At 49.2% G+C, this 20,017-nt stretch overlaps 8 protein-coding genes across 8 annotated transcripts; 5 read left to right on the top strand and 3 right to left on the bottom strand.

Moving 5' to 3' along the window:
* Positions 1-2,654: 2,654 nt before the first annotated feature.
* Positions 2,655-4,438, bottom strand: N7458_009120 (putative MFS monosaccharide transporter; the record flags this gene model as incomplete). The annotated part of the gene is made up of 4 exons (XM_056912502.1): positions 2,655-2,909; positions 2,964-3,219; positions 3,272-4,221; positions 4,298-4,438. The coding sequence occupies 4 exons, from the start codon at positions 4,436-4,438 to the stop codon at positions 2,655-2,657; spliced, it is 1,602 nt and encodes a 533-aa protein (XP_056761351.1).
* Positions 4,439-4,992: 554 nt separating this feature from the next.
* Positions 4,993-6,378, top strand: N7458_009119 (Zn(II)2Cys6 transcription factor domain-containing protein; the record flags this gene model as incomplete). Its single annotated transcript, XM_056912501.1, has 4 exons — positions 4,993-5,021; positions 5,234-5,262; positions 5,318-6,097; positions 6,155-6,378. 4 exons carry the CDS (start codon positions 4,993-4,995, stop codon positions 6,376-6,378), a joined length of 1,062 nt encoding a protein of 353 aa, XP_056761350.1.
* A 35-nt stretch (positions 6,379-6,413) lies between these two features.
* N7458_009118 (uncharacterized protein) lies at positions 6,414-7,106 on the top strand (the record flags this gene model as incomplete). Its single annotated transcript, XM_056912500.1, has 4 exons — positions 6,414-6,627; positions 6,678-6,773; positions 6,836-6,935; positions 6,985-7,106. 4 exons carry the CDS (start codon positions 6,414-6,416, stop codon positions 7,028-7,030), a joined length of 456 nt encoding a protein of 151 aa, XP_056761349.1. The 3' UTR covers positions 7,031-7,106.
* Positions 7,107-7,151: 45 nt separating this feature from the next.
* On the bottom strand, positions 7,152-8,614 carry N7458_009117 (damage-control phosphatase ARMT1 family protein; the record flags this gene model as incomplete). The annotated part of the gene is made up of 3 exons (XM_056912499.1): positions 7,152-8,166; positions 8,222-8,338; positions 8,391-8,614. The coding sequence occupies 3 exons, from the start codon at positions 8,612-8,614 to the stop codon at positions 7,152-7,154; spliced, it is 1,356 nt and encodes a 451-aa protein (XP_056761348.1).
* Positions 8,615-9,239: 625 nt separating this feature from the next.
* N7458_009116 (UPF0075 family protein) lies at positions 9,240-10,684 on the top strand (the record flags this gene model as incomplete). The annotated part of the gene is made up of 2 exons (XM_056912498.1): positions 9,240-9,437; positions 9,506-10,684. 2 exons carry the CDS (start codon positions 9,240-9,242, stop codon positions 10,682-10,684), a joined length of 1,377 nt encoding a protein of 458 aa, XP_056761347.1.
* Positions 10,685-12,607: 1,923 nt separating this feature from the next.
* N7458_009115 (uncharacterized protein) lies at positions 12,608-14,385 on the top strand (the record flags this gene model as incomplete). Its single annotated transcript, XM_056912497.1, has 5 exons — positions 12,608-12,733; positions 12,789-12,908; positions 13,007-13,893; positions 13,949-14,103; positions 14,162-14,385. 5 exons carry the CDS (start codon positions 12,608-12,610, stop codon positions 14,383-14,385), a joined length of 1,512 nt encoding a protein of 503 aa, XP_056761346.1.
* A 1,310-nt stretch (positions 14,386-15,695) lies between these two features.
* N7458_009114 (GMC family oxidoreductase) lies at positions 15,696-17,596 on the top strand (the record flags this gene model as incomplete). Its single annotated transcript, XM_056912496.1, has 3 exons — positions 15,696-15,726; positions 15,873-16,586; positions 16,647-17,596. The coding sequence occupies 3 exons, from the start codon at positions 15,696-15,698 to the stop codon at positions 17,594-17,596; spliced, it is 1,695 nt and encodes a 564-aa protein (XP_056761345.1).
* A 631-nt stretch (positions 17,597-18,227) lies between these two features.
* Positions 18,228-19,814, bottom strand: N7458_009113 (uncharacterized protein; the record flags this gene model as incomplete). Its single annotated transcript, XM_056912495.1, has 1 exon — positions 18,228-19,814. One exon carries the CDS (start codon positions 19,812-19,814, stop codon positions 18,228-18,230), a length of 1,587 nt encoding a protein of 528 aa, XP_056761344.1.
* Positions 19,815-20,017: the final 203 nt, after the last annotated feature.

Below are 20,017 nucleotides of genomic sequence, written 5' to 3'. Positions count from 1 at the left end.
CTTTACGGGTACGCTAATTGTATAGTTATCTCGTAGATAAGATATTATAGCAACTTCTTTAATAATAGCTGAATACTGTGCTATAAGTAGTATAGTCAAAGATAGTCTTATACTTGCTAAGTTAGCTAATAAGCTAACTCTAGCTCCCCTATTAAGCGAGGATAATTTCAACAATCTATTACCTTTATATTACAATTTAGATAACGCTATTAAAATTGTTACTAATAGCAAATTGAGCACTAAAGTCGCATAGATCAGCACGAGATACTATTTAGTGCGCGACTTGATCAAACGAAATCTTATTGCCTTAATCAACATCTCCAGCAAGGATAACCTAGCCGATATCCTGACGAAATCTAAGCTATTTAGTATTTTCGAAGATAACCGAGACAATTTATTGTATATACGAAGACCTCCAAGCTAATTTTATTAAATTGATTTTCAAAATGCATTTCTCGCTAAATTGCAATTTACAACAAACTCTTTCTTACAAGATTGATCTTTTTCATGACCTTCCTGCTTTATTTCCTACTATTGCTATATACTAGGAAACGTGGTTTCTGAAGCTCTTTCACATCATATTGTTGTTACCAAGATTGCATTTACGATTAGCTTATTACGAGATTGTTTTGGATTTTTCAACCTTGATCACATTAGATTTCTTCGGCCTTGGCCCTGTAGGGGATGTGACAACTCGACCTCGACCTTGCCCGTTTGGTAGTGTATGCGCTCGTCTTCCTTTGCCCTGCAGGTTTGCTGATTGCAGGCCCAGGCCTTTGTTTCTTTCTTCTTGTAGGCCTATATAGGCCTTTCCCTTCTTCTTTTCCTTCTTCGTCCTCTTGCTCTCCTAGATAGACCAATCTGACTTCGTTCTCCTCTGCTTCCTGTGTGCTTGGTGTCTATGACACCATTAATACAATTCTACGATTTTAGCCTCATAGGAACTAACTAGTCTTCACCTCTATCATAATCTTCTAATATAATAGGCGTGATACGCAGCGCAGGAATTGACTAGATTGAATATTGGACAACTTTTCTGCTTCTCGTAAAGAAAGATAGATAGGTTAATCGAGCATTTAGATAAACCCTTTCAAATTAGGTTTCCCAAGTTTTTGTATTTATCTAGGGCACACGGATAGAGATACCTCTAAACAAGACTCCCTACACCGATGCCCTTTTAAAATTAACCTTGTCTACTGAGTAAAAGTGAGTATAATACTAATCTAATCGTCTTTCTCTCGCTAATAGTTCTTCGGATAGAAAGACGTTGACCCATACCAATTACCGCCCGTCTAATGTGCCATAGATAAAGCTTCTTCGTCTCGCTCATTTACAGTGAAGCCTCGCAAATTCTCAATCCTTAGCTATCATAACACAGAGCATAATCAAATATACTTAAACAATTTCTCCCATCGAGACTAGCGAAAGGTCCTGAATTAACCTATACACCCATAATCACTCTTAGACCACATCATACGTTCGTCGTGGTTATTAATAATAATTAGAGAGCCTCTAAAAGCCGTTTAAAGGGCATTTTGATAGTTTCTTTGCTTTCGGAGGGCCTAGACGTCCAATTTTGCACAAGCATAGTAAACAAATAAGATATATTAGCCTTACTGCTCAAAACGAAGGAATAGAGATTCTAGTATCCCCTATTTATCGTATATCCTAGTAGACCCTTATACCCGTTACAGCTCCCAGGAAGTCAAGGTCATCCCAATCTAGTTAGGGCTCCTAGGAGCGTATATTCTTACATCGCCGTAATTATCAATAAGCTGCCTTACACTAGGACAAAGGTAATAAATCAAGATATAAAAAAGCTAGGCCCTTTCGTGATATTTAAGTCTATTTTCATCAATTTCTAGGTACTATAAAACTTGATTCATTCAAACAGGTATCAACTTCCTTATCTCCTTTTAGATTTGTATTACTAAGTACTGACCACCAAAACGACATAGTTCTCTGAAACTTCAGCTTATCATAGCTGATCACCAGCCGTTAGGTTCAGACAACCTTCAAGCTTCGAGTATTAGAGGCGACGATAGTCACGATCCTGGCGTGGTAGATAAACATAACTCGGATACAGACACTACTCTAATAAGCTCACCTAAATTCTAGAACGGAGCGAACGTGGAGAATCTCCCTGTTATACCGAACAGCCTAATACTCAAGGAATCTACTCCTGATTCAACGTATACGAATTATCCCGGCTGCCGGAGCTTCGACTATACCCACATTTTTCAACACCCAGGAACGACGTACGGTCAGCTAGCAAAGGGAAAAATTAAGACGAACGGCTTTGAATCAGGTAAGCTAACTTCGCTGTTAATCGGCGTTTTTTCATAGTAGTTAAACTAACATAGCGACAGTGGGCCCAGATCTTCGCCCGTGCCGAGATCAATCGAAGCACATGACGGTCTTGAGCTATCTATATCGATTTCGCATGGGGTTGAAGGTTGGAAAAGGACGGTCATGCCACCAAATCCTTCGCAGAGAAAAATGATACATTTCATATACACATGTACATAGCTCGACTTGATACATAAACATAATATGTCGCACGTTATAACTTCATAGATAACAGCCGTGCTGAACAGCAAGACCATTGCACAACAATCATGGACAGTTTCGCTTGCGACCAGCCATCTCCACGATCAGACCTTCTCGACAAAATCCTCACATTTCTTCTCGTCGCCCACATATCCACCGTTCTCAATCTCCATCTTTTGGATTTCAGCATTGAAGTGAGCCATGCGCTTGGCAAACTCCTTTTCCTCATCCCACACGAAAAGGCTTTTGCTGGCGAACAGGAAGTCGATCTGCTCGAGCGTGCGGCCGGCAGTCTCGGGGAAGAAACAGTAGATGATGGGGATGTAGGCGAGCATGGCGGCACCGAAGACGTAGAAGGTCTGAGAAAAAAGAAGTCAGAAATGAAAATATGGGAAAGGGAAGGTAGAACTAACCTTCTCGTGGATACCGGCAAACATGACCGGGACGAGCATCGACCCAGCGCCGTAGCCGACCGCCCAACCCGCAACACCAAAGGCGTTACCCTTGGCGCGCAGCCATGTCGGGAAAATCTCGGTCGGATAAATGAAAGGAATCATCAACCATGAGGAGCTGAAGACAACCACGTAGAGGAAAACCATGGCGGCGGCTCCAGTTCCGTACTGTTCAGCCTTGTCGGGGTTGTTGACGGCTCCACGGTTCAGACCACCACTTGAGGAAAGTCAGCAGGAGCAACGTCAGGACGAAATGGGATTGTACTCACAGGGTAAAGAGAATAATACTCAAAACAACCGCTCCCCAGTAGAGGGTCCGGCGACGACCCACTCGGTCCAAGGTCAAAGCAGCGATACCAGTTCCCAGAATACCGCAGGTCATGCACAAAGCAGACAGCCAGTTGGACTTGAAATCATCAAAGCCAGCAGTGCGATAGATGTTTCCCGAGTAGATGACAACCGCCGCGATACCCGTGCCGTATTGCATCAGAACCTGGAGCCAGAAGGCCAGCTGGATACGGCGTCCAATGTGAATATCCCCCGATCCAATGCCCAAGAACATTTTGATATAGCTGGAGCTCTGCGACTCCTGTTCCATCTGCACGACGGCGATGATCTCGCGAATTTCTTTCTGCACATTCGGGTGGTCGCGGTCGCCATCTCCGCGGAGCTTGGTGATAATCTCGAATGCCTCCTCGTTGCGTCCGACCTTGACGAGCCATCGAGGCGATTCAGGAATGAGCAGGGTGCCGATGACGAGGAAGACAATTGGGATCCCTTGGCAGGCAAAGCAGAAGCGCCATCGAAAGGCGCCGCCGGCGTATTCGGTGAAGGAAGTAGCGAAGCCAATCCAGGAAGACAAGGCAATGCCTCCAAAGTTGGCGAGGAAAGTCAGGGCGATCATTTGACCTCGATGGGCCGCTGGAGCCAGCTCTGCGGTCCACGAGGGAGCAATAACGATAATGAAAGAGACACCAACACCCGCGACAACACGGGCGCAGAGCATATGAGCGAGATTCACGGCACTAGCCTGCAGGATGGCTCCGACAAGGCACCAGACGCAGGCCATCCAAATACCCTTAATACGTCCGTAGGCGTCGGAGAAACTACCGGCCCAGAAGGCTCCGAAGAGAGCACCGAAATAGTACATGGCAGCGATGCCACCCTGCAGGGAGGGCTTGATGACTTTTCCATGCTCATCGGCGAAGCCCATACGATGCTGCAGTTGTGATATTCGATTAGTTCACGATTCCAACTCTTTGGGGGTGATGGTTCAGGAGGACTGTGGTACATACTCCATATTCTGGGGCGACGTTGACAGCGCCCATGACACCCTGACTCATGCCCTCATAGGAAATGGCTACGGCAGAGACTGCAGTAATCAACCTGAGCAGTCTAGGTCCAGGGACCGTCTTCCAGAAACCTTTCTGGATCATGGTGAACAAACTTGAATGAGGAACAGAAAAAAGTAGCCAAAGACAAATTTGGAATGAATATATAGTATGGAGAAACCAAGACTCTGAGAGTCAACCCCAGATAATTGATAGAGAGAAGAGTGGATCATAGTCGTATCAGGAAGACATGGGGGTATTTATAGATGATGAGTAGTTTCCTTCCAATGTATGTAGGTATGTATGATGGGTGAGAGAGAGAGAGAGAGTGTGTGTGTGTGCGTGTGTGAGAGAGAGAGAGAGGCAAACCCCGTGGGGTGAAGATCACGAGAAATTGGGGCTCTATGGTTTTCTTGGTTCTAGGGCTGTTATTGACGGGGATCACTCCAAACTCAAAAACCTCGGGGGCTCTTTCCTTCTCCGTCTCCGCCTCCGCCACCATAAATCCCGAGTTTTCTTCCTACTTTCCATCTCTCCACACCTCCTCGATCTTGTCTCCTGTCTGTTCTCGTCTCGATATTCCTTCTTCGAGACAGACTTACCTCGCTACTACTGTTCCACTTCTACAGACCTCTTCAGATATCGACACGGATTTCGACATGGGAAAGCTTCGCTCAAAAGATGGATGGTCAGTCATTCCCGCTAATTTCCCTACACTACACGAGCTGCACACTTCGCCTGTCGATAATCGGAAGGAAGGGTGGCTGGTCCATATCTGTATCTCATGCCTTGGAACGGTTGCGGGGAAGGTTGCCAAGCAGAACTAATGACTGTGTGACCGCTGACGGAGAAGTGTCCAGGCTCTGTCCTTGCCGTGATTTTTGCTAAGTTTCATCACAGCCTAACTTGCCGGAAGAGGCATGTCAAATGTATACCATTGAACAGTTCAATATAAGCTGAATGCAACGGCTTACCCGAGATCAGGTGACCAAGTCAAGCCGATCTGTTCGCAGTGCCAGAAAAAGAACCGGCCATGCCTTCGAGAAGATCCATCCAAGAGCATCAGGATCAAGCCTTATCAACTACGAAAGGCTAAGAAAGACCCCAAGGATGCTCCTGGCCATGACCATGATGAAATATCTCACCTTCCGGAACACGGAACTGCAGACGTAGTGATTGCTAATGCAACCAGCCCTGAACAAATAACTAATCCAATCTATGCGGAATTCTGTACCAATGCTTCGGTGACATCACCATACAACACACAAGGATCTACTATCCTTCCGAAACTCACCACCGACTCTGTTCCTGCGCCTCTGATGGCCTCTCCAGTCAACGATACCACTACCTCACCATACTTCAGCGTGATTGGAATCCCGAGCTCCCACCAGCTCCGACGGGACTCTTTAAGTCCATGGTCTCCGGCTTCGCCCACAGGTGCAATACATGCAGGGTCTCCACTGACCTACAGAGAAGCTTACCTTGTGCATCACTTTGCAACGCACCTCGGGTATTGGCTCGACTGCACCGATGCTTCCCGCCAGTTTACCCGGAAAATCCCCATTCTGGTCAAGCAATCGCCGATCCTGCTGCATGCCGTACTTTCCTATTCGGCCCGGCACGTCGGGGATGCCGAAATGGCCGAGCAGGCGCATGAGCGTTGCGTAGAATTATTGATTCCCTCCCTGAGCTCGGAAACGGTGGCCAACGATGATATTCTGCTGTGTGCAATTGTCATCCTGCGGGTGTTTGAACAGTTGAATGGTAAGTGAGAAAGTTTTTGAGCCGATGCCCAGGCTAACTTCCTTGGGACTGAAACAGTCATGGTAACCGGGAGCGATCAGGAGCGTCATTTAGCCGGCTGCTTGGCTCTGCTCCGGGCGTCGCAAGGACGGGAGGTGGATCCATCGGCCCCGAGGTTGCGGCAGGCGGCTTTCTGGGTGTACATGCGTCAGTGCCTCTACAATGCCTGTGTACATCAGCAGGCTCCTAATGTGGATTTGAACTTGGTTCTCATCCCTCCCCCGGCGGAGGTGACCCTCTGAGCGATCTGAGGTCTGAAACAGCCTGGGCCAACACTATGACTTGGATCTGTGCTACGGTGGTACACTTTTGCTTTGGATCAAGTTACCCTGAGCCCTCAACCAGAATACGCCGATGGCAAGAGCTCTCTGAGGCCGTCGAGAATTGGTTGATCACCCGACCAGATACATTTGACCCAATCTGGTATAGCGAAGCTGTCCAGGGGAGTGGAAACCCATTCCCAGAGATATGGTTCACGGCGGACTGGCATAGTATGTCTGTCAAAAGTCTTCTACTTTGCGCTGTCTAATGTTGTTTGTAGTTATGGCATTCGGATTTTATCATCTTGCCCGTATGCTCTTGGCCATCTACAAGCCATCGCCTAAATTTGCAGTCAGGGGGCTACATAGTACAGCTCGTGAGTCTGATGTGAGTTCTGGTTTTGCTGTCATGCGGATGAGTTCTCGTTGACACCAGCAGATCCGAGTCATGATGCACGCTCGTGCAATCTGTGGGGCATGCAACAGTTCCCCTTCGACGGTGCCATCGTTGATCACGCTCTGTCATTCCACCTTTATTTGTAAGACATGTCTATGGTCTGTGTGGGATATAGTTACTGACATTGACAGGGGGTCCCTTGATGAGAGATTCAGCAGAAAGGGCTGGAGTAATTAGACTGCTGCGAGATATGGAAGCGACGCATGCATGGCCGACGACTTGGATAATCAATTCTCTAAAAGAAGAATGGACGATGACGTAACCCGTTCACAATGCCCACATCAAAAGTAAAGGGCATTTATCTATGCGACAAAGGAAATCGACCCTCATTAAACGATACCACGGCATACTTTCCGTTCTTGATCCACGCACCACCGGGCGCCTCCTCGTTTAATGCGTCAACCTTGCTCTGGGTCGGGACGCCAACGCAAACGTCGGACTTGTTCGTACGAAGGGACAAAATTCTGACGCCGCTCTGCTTGCCTAGGGGACCAAGAGCCTCCTCATATGTGGTGGTGTGAGGCCACATCCCATCCCTGGTCAGCTTGCGGTAGTTAAGGTCGCCCTTGAAGATGACCAGGTAGCTGTTCTGGAGCTCCTTGAAGAGGGCGGGTGCTTTGGATGGCATCTCGTGGAATGAGAACGGCGTTGTCCAGAAGGGGTCGCTAGTGGTCATGATGGCGCCCGACTGGAAGAACTTGCGGAGTCTCGGGATGAGTTGGTCGAGATACTCGCGACCTGGGAAGCATTCGGAGGAATCGAGATGCTCGAACAGCGATTCGACATCCGGGGAAATGACATCGCTGACGAACCACGGGAACTCCTTGGTATGCAGTCTGACAGAGGTGGAAATGCCGGCGTCCAAAAGATAAGCGGCATAGAGCACATCAACGAAGAACTCGAAGCCAGCGTTGTCGAGGATAATGTCAATCTGGCGACTAGCCTGACCGGCAGTGCGCTGAAGATAGGTCCAGACGTGGTCAGTGTCGTTGTCGACGATGTTCCGCTGGCTCTTCTGGATGGCCTCACGGCCCTGCAGGTTTTGCAAGTCCTCCAGGGTCAGGTTAGCGAGGAGTGACAGGTCTGTGGCGTTTCCCCACAGGGCAATCTCTGTCATCTCGATAAAAAGCAACTTCTTGGCCTCTTCCTTGCTCTCATTTTGGGCGAGTCGGGTATCGGCAACGATCTGCATATAACGGCTGGCGAGCTCCTCGACTGCGGCTCTCGACTTGACAAAGGTAGAGTCTTTCTGGCGTTTGAAAACATCGTAGTTCTGCCAGTGTTTTGAGGAGTTCAGGATCCTCTGGATGCTTCTGGAGGGATTTTCAGCGCAATTCCTCGATCCGATCTTTGCAGCAACAGTCATACCTGTACATGTAGCACTCTCCAAAGAGCCAAGGGCAGTTGGTCCAACTGCACTGGCCAATTGCAGCCAGCTGCTTGTTCCACTCTTGAATATCGAGCTTGCCGTCATCTTGTAGGGGTCTGAAGCGCTGTGAGTCCCTGCGCTTTCGGTTCTTGGAGAAGAAGTACGTACGTGAGGGGCTTGTTCTGTTCAATTCCTTTCTTGATGTCCTTCAGGGCAATCTGAATGGCAATGCTCTCCACTCTCTTCTGGCCGTCAAAATCCTCCGCGGCGGCTGTTTCGCCAATGTCGTCGATGGTGCCCTGAATAATTTTGGCCCATCGGTTCTCGGCCGTCTGTTTAGCCATTGACCCCTTCTCTGACGTCCAAACTGCACGAACTTCTTGAGCGTTCATGGTGGCGGAAGGCATGACTATGTGACTCTGATAGATCCGACTGGACAAGCTTAAGGTCTCAAAAGCTATAAGGAAGCAGTGACAGCAGAGTCAGGGGACTCTTTATGTATTCTTATTCAAAGACAAAATTGCAAGGATCGTCCCCACCTGGTCACCAGAAAAAGTAGCAGAGCTCGAGATCCGCTGACCACCATCTATGAAACCCCCTCGACGCGAATATGGGAGGCTGATCTCGGCTGCCTCTCCCGATCTAGGGAGGTGTGGCGTCGCATAAACGGCCCGAAACTGACGGCTTAAATGGCTCTCCAAGTTTTCGCAATCCCTGGGATTGGACGGTCTGTGCACCTCGTCTCGAAGATACCTGATTAGGCAATTCTCGCTGGCATGTCGGCCTTGGAATCGTGATGGAGCTAGCAAGTGCATCCCCAATCCTCACTTCTCAACGTTTTCTCGTGCGCATAACCGCACGCCTTTGGATTATGACGGGGGTAGTGGAGTATTCTTGATTGTCCAGCAGGAATGGGGGCTAGATTTCAAAAGGTATATGAAGCGGTTCTTCGCTCCTCTGGATTACTGTTGGAATCCAAATCATTGAGTTTCAATCTGGTATTTACACATTACAAAAATGGTCACTTCAGTTGAATTTTCTGAGCCCAATGACTCTGCTCACGTCAACGGCCCTCACCGTTGTGTCGCAGATGGTACCCTCGACATCACAGTCATTGGAATGAACAGCGGTACGGCCATGGACGGCATTGACTGCGCCCTTGTTCGTTATCGACAGAGTTCTCCCGAAGCTCCTTTGCACATGGAGATCCTCAAGGTACGACAGCTCTCTACTGGTCTATTATGATTTAACTTCAGTGGAACTGACAAATCGCCCTTGTACAGTACGACGAGATTCCCATCCCTCGGTACATCAAGGAGCCCGTCCTCACCATGCTCCGTGAAACGAAAACCACTCCCTCCCTCATGTCCCAGCTGAACGTCCAGCTCGGCAACATGTTCGGCGAGACCGTGAAGCTCTTCTGTGAGAAGCACAACGTCCCCATTCACAGCATCGACCTCATCGGCTCCCACGGTCAGACTATCTGGCTTCTCTCCATGCCCGAGGAAGGCGAGACCCGTTCCGCCTTCTGCCTTGGCGAGGGAACTGTCATAAGCGGCTTGACCGGCATCACTACAGTCACCGACTTCCGCATGGCTGAACAGGCGGTCGGCCGCCAGGGTGCACCTCTTGTCGCTTTGATCGATGGTCTCCTCCTTCACCACCCCACCGAATGGCGCATCTGCCAGAATATCGGCGGTATCGCTAACCTCTGCGTCATTCCACCCGACAGCGAGGGTGGCGTCGACTCCATGGTCGACTGGGACTGCGGGCCGGGCAACATGTTCATCGACGCCACGATGCGCTACTTCACCAACGGCGAGATGGAGTACGACCGCGATGGTGAGTGGGGTGCTCAGGGTACTGTCAACCAGGCAGTCGTCGACAAGTTCCTCGACAACAATAAGTACTGCAACCACCTGCCTCCCAAGACGACAGGTCGTGAGACCTTCGGTGACAACGAGGCCCAGGCGATCATCGACGAGTGCTTGGCTCTGGGCATGAGTAAGTACGACACCGTCGCCACCATCACCCGCATTACCGCCCAGAACATCGTCAAGCAGTACCGCACGTTCTTCCCCAACTTCAACATCGATATCGACAAGATAGCCGGTGTCTACATGTGCGGTGGTGGTGCCCGCAACCCCAACATCATCAACTACCTCAAGGGGCAGCTGCCCAACTTGGAGATTCTCAAGCTCGATGAGACGGGTGTTCCTTCTGATGCCAAGGAGGCTGTCTCGTTCGCTCAGCAGGCTCTTGAGGCTATTCTCGGCCGTGCCGCTCTTGTTCCCATTAACAGTGACACATTGACGCCCAACACCATCTCAGGTAAGATTGCGCCGGGATTGCGATGGAGAGAGGTTATGGCGATGGCAGTGGAATTCGGAAAGGGTCAAGCTCGGTTGCCGACGGTCAAGGAGATGGTTATTGACCGGCCCTACACCTACGGGAAGCCTTAGAAGGGTATGGCGGTGCACCTGTCTATTCGTATGATTAATTACTTGCATATAAGGGTTTAGCTAGTTCTTCGTTCCAATCTAGCATTTTTAGCGACTTTGGAGTGTCTTTTTGGTTGAATCCCCTCATGGCGCTGTTAAGTGAAGATGCAGTGTACCACCGTTTAGTGGGCGATGGACTGTGTTATATCTCAGGACTGTGCAGAACAAGAGGGACCTGCGCTGTTCATGAATTAGCCTCAATTGATGCAGGCATTATCCTTATCCAAGCTTATCTTTAATTTTTATTGTAGCTTATCAGGGCTCATCGTGAGCGTCCCCCGAGCAGACCATTTCGCGCGTCATCGTGCCGCACACGCATAAAGGCGGCAACATCTCACACTGTGTCCTTTGGAACCAAACTCGGAAATAAGAAAATGAAAACAAAATCATGTTAGCGGGGGAGTGTCGGTGATGACCGTCGCGGAGTTGACACCTCTGAGCAAACTACATGTATATGGTTTCGGTCGTCGGATTGAGATGGAGAGACATTTTCGAGCTCAACGCCGGATTCAAGCCCACTTTGTGCCATTTTTGAACACATTCCAGTTCAATGAATGGTATACTATACGAAAAACAAGGGTTATATTTATGAAAAAGATGAAATACGCATAGAGCAGTCCCTCATAGTCCTCGCCAGGACCCGCGGGTCTACCCAAACGGGTAATGGGTTGGGATTCCCTACCCGCGTCTGGATAGCGGGTAGCTGAGTAAGACCCGTAGGTAACTATTTTTGGGTACCCGCGGGTATATCAACAATGCAAACAGGTAGAACGTCGTAACCTGCATAATTTGTGTGGTCTCAGAGCTGTAATTTCGAGTAAAACCGGGTGGTGCCACTATCAGGAACCCTCTCTAAGGGCGAACTTAGTAAGCAAATCAGGACGCTCCGATCAGGCTCAGTGAGTGTAACTAGTTGGTTACATAATGATCGCTGGGTCGCTCAGGGCGTGCTCACTTCTACGGAGTACTCAGTGAGCAAAAGCGGCGAGAGGGTGAGCACTAGAACGGAAGGGGAGCGCTAAGCGTTGCTGGACAAAATCCGGTATATATGCATCGCGACGAGCAGCTGGCGCAGAATGCTCTGGAGCAAGACGATACTCGACCGAGACGAAAATAACCTCAATACTCAATACCATCAAAATTTTCTATGGCTGCATGTAGAAATATAAAGCAGTTGCGCAAAATTTGCCCTCTAGGGTATACATAATACAAAGCAGGAAGATTCTTTTTAGTACACCAACGCGAGCACTCTTTCCAAAGGCTCAACCAGCAGCGGATCAAAGGCATAACGCACCACTATACTGTCTGGGTTCGGAACACGAGGGTTAGTTGCTTAAGACATAACGGATGTTGTTAACGGTACCTAAGTGGGGAGTAACTGCAAAGCTGAAAATGTATAATTTAGCGTAGGGTAACGTAGATATACAAGACCTTATCACGGGGGAAGATCGGGGGAAGATGTCTATTTATCCTGATTTGTAGCGGCTGCTACTATACTAAGCGGCTAAGTATATAATAAATTTCAGTACTATTATATATAACGTATGTTTGTAACTACTAATAAGTACTAATACCACGAATGATTATATTAAGGTATCGCTTTAGATAGGTCATCGAAGCTATACAAAGGTAAAGCCGTAACTTTCTGGAATTAACAGAGATAGGGCTAGGTTATTTGCTAACGGTTTCTGTGTTGAGAAGAAGGATCTTCATGGGCTCCTCTTGCCGGTAAATAACATATTGGGCATATGAAGTATTGCCTGTGTGCAACTCAATGATTTGATCACCATTGGCGACGGTCAGGGCCGGCAAACATCCTGCCCTGAGATGCTGCGGTGACCGATAGGTACCAACTACGCATCCATCGCCCCACGTTCGCCCATCATGGCATCAATCTCCTATCGACAAAACCCGAACCCCATTTTTGCACCGGTGACGCTTATGACGGGTTCGCCAGCGTTTTCAAGGGCTAGTTCCAGTCTCGCTGTCAATATGAAGCGTAGTTATGAGGTGCTTTGCAGATTGATTCGTGCTTTGAGTTGACTTTAGGCTAATCGTCAAGCAGAACGCGCTGAACCTGTTAGAGACGCGCAGGCGGAAGGCCCGACCGACGGCTCCTGCACCATCAACGGGCCAAGATTCTCCAATTCCGATTGCCTCAGCAGTCAAGGGGATTCCGAGTCTGGTAGGAATGAGAGAATGGCTGCAGGTACTAGGTCACTCGGTATATTCGCTCGGCCCCCTAGATCATTTTCCGCCAAGACTAAGGCTTACTCCATCCAGGAAAATGACGTTGACAGACTTAATATTATCCATGTAACCGGTACGAAAGGAAAGGGCAGCACTTGTGCTTTCACCAGGTCTTTCCTCCATGCTCATGGCGTACGAACCGGCTTTCCAAAGCGAATTGGGTTATACACATCACCTGATTTGCAATGCATCCGAGAAAGAATCCAAATTGACAACCAACCAATCACGGAGGATCTCTTCACTCGGTACTTTTTCGAGGTGTGGGAGACCCTTGCTGCTCCCAATCAAGCACAGTCTACAAGACAACCCCGCTACTTACAGCTTCTGCTGCTACTGGCCTTTCACACATTCATCAAAGAAGGCATCGATGCGGCGATAGTCGAAACGCACCATGGAGGGGAATATTGCGCCACAAACGTGGTGAGGAGGCCTATCGTGACTGGCATTACCTCCCTAGGTTTGGACCATGTCGCCCAGTTAGGCCCTACAGTTGAGGACATTGCCTGGCACAAATCAGGAATTTTCAAACCAGGTGCACCTGCATTCTCCGTCGTACAGGACCCTGGCCCTGCCGAGGTACTGCAGAAACGTGCGGCTGAAAGAAACACCGCTCTTACCTTCGTCTCGCCCTCAGACACACTTCCAGTGAACAACAGGGTGCTTAGTGTTCCAGTACAACGGCTAAATTGCTCGTTGGCCATCCAACTGGCTTCTGCGTTCCTGCAGGCCAAAGATTCTAAACAAGTACTGAGCTCGGATGATATTTCCAAAGGCATCGACAATTTCTCGTGGCTCGGCCGATTTGAGACCATTAAGAGTGGAAACTCGCAATGGTATTTAGATGGCGCGCATAATCCACTTAGTCTGGAGCAAGCCGCAGAGTGGTTCGCAAATAATGTCAACGCCACTGAGAGACCAATGTGAGACTCAATCCTACCCCTGCCGCGTCTCATTGCTAACATGGACAATGCACAGGTACCGCGTCCTGATTTTTAGCCACTTTTCTGAAGAGCGTGATGGTGTAGATCTTTTGACAACCCTGGCACATGCACTGTCCCGGCACAAGGCTTTACCAAATCATGTCATCTTCACAACCTATCATGAGAGAGAGGACGGCTCTACAAGAATTGGTGAGGGAATCTAGGCTGCTGTCATGGTCTGGCGTTAAGCTAACTGTTTTCTTCCTAGATAAAACCCTCAAGGTGCCAGAAACTCCTTTCCCAGACCTCTGCTCGATCTATTCTTCGCTTTGGAAGGAATTTCACCCTGATGCGACCGTGTCAACTGAACCAACAATTGAGCAAGCTATACGACGTGCGGAACAGATCAGTCACCAGGAGGGCGCCATGGAAGCTTTTGTCACGGGAAGCTTGCATCTAGTTGGAGGAGCACTGAGTCTGCTGCGGCCCTAAATATCAATTTAGTCAGCCTGTCAACTTGCTTCTGTATATATAGGAAGGCTCTTTTCAAGATCAAAACTCATCGCCCAGTAATAGTGTTGCGACCGGCCGTGACTATGGCTGATACTTACCTAAACAGATAGAGTCCTAATACGAATTTCCAGCCTATGTAAAGTTGGATTGATGATTCAAAAATGGGGTTGCGATATTTCGAGCACAGACGCTAAAGTGACCTACATACATACAATACACCGAGACTATCGAGAACGAAAATTTCTTTGTGGGTCTTATGCCATATTCGGTTGAGACACACGCAGAATCATAGCTGTTACACTTCAGAAACCGCCCCTGGTAGCCTATGGCCTTGTACCTGACTTCTTTTGTACTACGAGGGCTTGCATGATAGTATTTCCCTCATGGGAGAAGTTCGAAGAGTGCTTGTGGTCCATACTTTGTTTCCGAAGAAAAACCTTGAACAATGATCGCCGCGTTGAAGCCGCTAATGCTTGATTGATTGTCGGTGAGCCAACCATTACGCTTGGAGCCTTGTACCCTAACAGACTTAAAGTACCCACAACCTGGCTTCCGGCCCACATCGCGGAAAAGGGTTAGTGGAGCTACTTGTACGGTAAATGTGGCTTGCACTTAGCGCGTTAACCTGTACTGTAGTTGCTAGTGCCTTTCAGTTGACAATGGAAATGCATCCATCTCTCTATTTGCAGGGATAGGAGTAGACTAGTTATGCAGCGTGTAACTTGCAACTGATAAAGCGAGCTTTGCACCTGCTTCCGACCCTAAACTAAGCGCTCCCAAAAGATGCGTTTTAGGAAAGAGATCTCCATTATAGGCGTGGCGCAGATTGCTCCTTGGCGATTTTTACTTTCAATTGTCTCTCTGTGGCCTCTTTGAAAGATAATTGTCAACTCCATAACGGTTGACTTGTACTCAGAGCATCCTCTATGCAATGTATCCATGCATTTTTGGCTCTACGAGCTCCACCTAACAGGTACATATGGACAGTAATTCAATAGGAATAACTGTAAGTTTTGTAGGTGTTGTGGGCACAGTGGGGAAGTTAGAGGACTGGCATTTAGCGATGCATCAATGCCTCTTGGCCGCATTTGAGATCGTCAGCAAGGCTGTGGAATTTGAGTGTTTTGGTCCCTGGACTTCGGATCTACTCCGTCGAATTCCCCTCTTCCGCCTCCCACGTCGTTGGACACCTCATATTTCCTTTATGTTTGCTGAATAGTATTTTCCCTCCGTTCTCATTTTATCCTTCTTTTGAAAACCTCTTTGTCCTGGCCAGCTCGTTACGCAATATGTCCACCTTTGACTTCGTCATCGTCGGAAGTAAGCAGCATTTGCCTTTAGCTATCCTCCCAATCCCAGCAGATTGCCTACTGCTTCGACAAGCTCGAGCCTTGAACCTATCTCATTCACCTGATCAAAAGACAATCATTTGCTTAATCTAATCTCATCTAACTGACATCGCCCAGGTGGCCCATCTGGTTGCGCTCTTGCTGCTGGCCTAGCCGACTCTGCCGCAAAACCCCGTGTCCTGCTCCTGGAAGCAGGTGACAGTAATGAAGATCGCAACCTCCGCGTTGATGGTCAACGATGGATAACTTTTCAGAACCAGTCCCTGAATTGGGGGTACAAGACAATCCCGCAGATCGACTGTAACAACCGCGAAATTGACTTCAGTCGGGGCAAGTGCATAGGCGGGTCAAGCGCCATTAACTTTGGTGTATATAGCGTCGGTCCACGCGACGACTATCAGGAGTGGGCGAGAATCGTGGGTGATGATTCGTTCGCCTGGGGCAATATCCAGCGAAGGTTCAAAGAGCTTGAGACTTTCCACGAGGAGCTTCCTGATGGCGTGGCAAAGAAGTATGCCGATCCGATTATGGAAAATCATGGAAGCAAAGGGCCGTTGCACGTAGGTTATGCCCGAGAGTGGGAAAAGGATTTGACAGAGCTTTTGGATGTCTTTGAGGAGGCTGGGTTTCCGTTGAATCCTGACCATAATTCGGGCAACCCAATTGGAATGTCGGTGTTGATCAACTCGGCCCATAAGGGTCTGCGATCAACTGCGGGGGATCTGGTCAAGCAGAAGCTGGATAATTTGACCATTATCACCGGAGCACCCGTTCAGCGTGTCCTCTTGGACGGGCTCAAGGCTGTTGGCGTGGAGTCTAATGGCACAAAGTGTAATGATACTTCGACCTGACCCTATGATGAGTTCTACGTTGCCTAACAAAGTTGAATAGACCATGCCACGAAAGAAGTCATTCTTAGCGCCGGTGCGTTGAATGACCCTCGTATTCTCATGCACTCGGGCATCGGCCCCGCAGCTCAGCTCGAAGAGCACAATATCCCTGTCGTCCTTGACGTCCCCGCCGTTGGTCAGGGACTCCGTGACCACTACTTCGTGCCGATGGTCAACACACGCTCAGGAACGAGCACGGGACGGAAGGCTTTTTACGGTGACAAGACTGCCATGGATGCCGCACTAAAGCAATGGCAAGAAGATGGAACAGGACCCTGGGCCAAGTTTGCCTGCGAGTTGGGTATTGGCTGGTTTAAGCTGACCGAGCAGCTCGTTTCATCACCGGAATTCAAGGCCCTTCCCAGGGAGGAACAGGAATATCTTCTCCAGGAAACAGTGCCGCACTACGAGATCATCACTCACTTCCCTGTACACTGGTTTATCCCGGATTTCCCCTCCGAGGCCTTGAACTACTCCTGTCTAGTTGTCTTTCTCTTCAATGCGCAAACTCGTGGAGAAGTCACCCTACAATCGTCCGACCCTGACGCTCCCCTATCCTTTAACCCCAGGATGCTGTCTCATCCATTCGACCGCCGTCTTGCAATTGAGGCTCTACGGGACTCTTTCCGTATTGCCAAGCACGAGTCCTACACCAAGGATAACGTAGCCGAGATGGCAATGCCCAAGGGCGAATCAGACGAGGAACTGCTGGAGTACTGGCGGCAGAACATCTCTGCTAGCTGGCACATGACGGGGACAGTGAAAATGGGCAAAAAGGGGGATGTTGACGCGGTGGTGGATCGGGATTTCAAGGTCACGGGCATTGAGAATCTGCGTGTAGCAGACATGGGTGTCGTGCCGGTCCTGGTGAATGCGCATACCCAGGCTGTTGCGTATGTCACCGGAGCAACTTGCGCGGAGAAGTTGATTCATGAGTATAGCCTTGCTTAAGTGCGAGCTTTTAGAATCAGATCTACGGTCACAGTTCAGAACACAATATTTCCAAGTATAGGCATTGTATACCAAGGAAAGCCAGATGTCTAAGGAAACCAGTTCTTAGAGCAGCATAGGCAATCACACCAGAGGCCATGGGGAACGAAAGCCTAGATATTTCACGGAAGTGTAAAGTGGCACTTACTTTCCACTGCAAAATACGGGGTAACTTCCGTGACATACAATCCCCTTTCTCGGCCAGAGCTTGATGTTTAAGGGTTTGCGTCGTGCCAGGTGGTGGACTCGTGTTTTCTTAGTGCAGTCAGTCCTATCCCTGTGTTAGGACTGGCTCCCCTAACGTTATATGCGCAGCTTATATATTGGTTCCGGTCATGTCAGAATGTCCCGTTCTGACTGACATATTAGGTCTTTTGGCTTGTTCGATTAGCGGGTCCGGGTGGATGTCGTAACACCCTGCTTGCTCTTTTTCTTAGCCGAAGGTGACCTACGATATCTCGTTGAAACGCCGAAGAACCTGGATATAATTTTCTGAACGAATTCGAAAGCTTGACCCTCTGATCACTTGTTTCAGGGGCAATTAAATTCCGTGTGCAGCGACTGAATCCATTTGTATGCACATTTGCCGCGGTTAAATAGCCTCTCTACGCCGGTCACGTACAACATGAAAACAACTCACACTGTCGTTCGCTAATTGCGCAACAAGGCCATACTCCCAGTCAAGATATCCTTGCATGTCCTTGCGAGCGTTGGTTGTGCCCTCATATGGCCTTTTATACACGTCAATGGGCTGAGAAAGCCACCGTGAGTCAGTCTCCAAGGGTTCGCCGGTGGCCGCCCAGGCTGCTGTTCCGCCCACCAAATACAAAATTTGTCGCGAAGTGGAAGCCTGCACATGCTCAAGGTTCATGGCAGCAATCTCGCCATCAGGAGAGGTCAGCACGATTGGGCCGTCGCCGCCGACAGTCCTCAAATCCCGGGCGAGTTCGGGTCCGGAAGCAAACCATGCACCAGGAATATGTCCTTTGCAATAAGACGGACTGCGGGCAAGATCGACAATCGTCGCTTCTTTGAGAATTCGGAGATTCTCGACTGAAATCGCACCAGTTCTTGGATAACGCCATGATAGACCTTTAGGCACCGGGAGACTATCAGGTATAACGGATGACTCCCGGAGGACATACACCTCCCATCCGAGCTGCACGAGCCAGCTTGCTGTCATGCGTGCTCGTACGCCATCATTGTCATATAAAACAATGCGAGCTCCTCGAACACCGACCCATTCGTCAGTTGCTTGAACCAATTGACCGCCTGGAGCATTTGTGAACCCCGCAGGATGATCAAGCGTATACTCTTCAGGGTCCCTAACATCCAGCAGATAAAGAGTCCGATATTCCGACTCCTTAATGAATCGACCAAGCTGTGCACTTTCAATCAGAGGCACGCCAACATAGTCGGCCCAGGACACAGCATATTCTCGTGCCCTCTGCAATGCGCCTAGTGAAGGCTGTGGAACCCGCTCCATCCTTTGAGTATCGAGCTCCAGGCCTTCCAATGTCCACCCGATGGTTCCATTTCGAAGCGCGACCACTTTATTGGGAATTTGGGAGTTGATCAAAGACTGCGTCCCAACAATACTCCGCGTCCGGCCAGCGCAGTTCACCACGATGGTTGTCTCTGGAGACGGGACTGCGTCAAGGACGCGATAAAGCAGCTCCCCTCCAGGACAGCTGCGGCCACGGGGAATACTCATCGTGTTATACTCTTCGAAGCGTCGAGCATCCAAGATCGCCACATCACTCTCACTCTCCAGAATTTTCTTGACTTCGCGTGCCGACAATGATGGCGTGTGATTGATAGATTCAACCAGCTCACCGAATGCTTTGGACGGCACGTTGACGTCTCGGTAGACCTCGCCAACAAGAGCATATGCAGAAAGCCCGCCTTCCAGCATCGCAACATCTCGATACCCCAAGGCTAATACCTGGGCTGCAGCCCGATCGACGTAACCTTCGCCATTATCGTAGACGACGATCGGGGCAGATAGCCTAGGGACCAAGGAAGGAAGTTTCTTCTCAATTTCTGATACCGGCACGCTCAGCGCAAACAGAGGATGGGCTTCTGCATATGGACCTTCTTCCCGAACGTCGAGGAGGGCAATTTCATCGCGATTGACCCAGTGCCGGCGCAATTCCCGTGCGGAGATGGTCTTGATCATTTCGTTGACTGACTTGTGAATCAAAGCAAATGCGAATAGTATAATATTTTCCGGTTCCGGCTCATATCTTCAATAAAGAGCAGCGAGAGGAGTCGGATGGTTTTGAAGTTGCGCGGACGATTTCGGTCGAAGTGGGGAAAATGAAAATGACCCACAAAGCACGACAATCCCACAGTTTCGGGGGGTTGTGACTCGAATGTTGC

Source organism: Penicillium daleae (assembly GCF_028827525.1).
Source record: "Penicillium daleae strain IBT 16125 chromosome Unknown utg000008l_segment0_segment0, whole genome shotgun sequence".
NCBI lineage: Eukaryota > Fungi > Ascomycota > Eurotiomycetes > Eurotiales > Aspergillaceae > Penicillium > Penicillium daleae.
The sequence above is the reverse complement of the archived record's forward strand: the minus strand, read 5'-3'. Positions and strand labels throughout refer to the sequence as shown.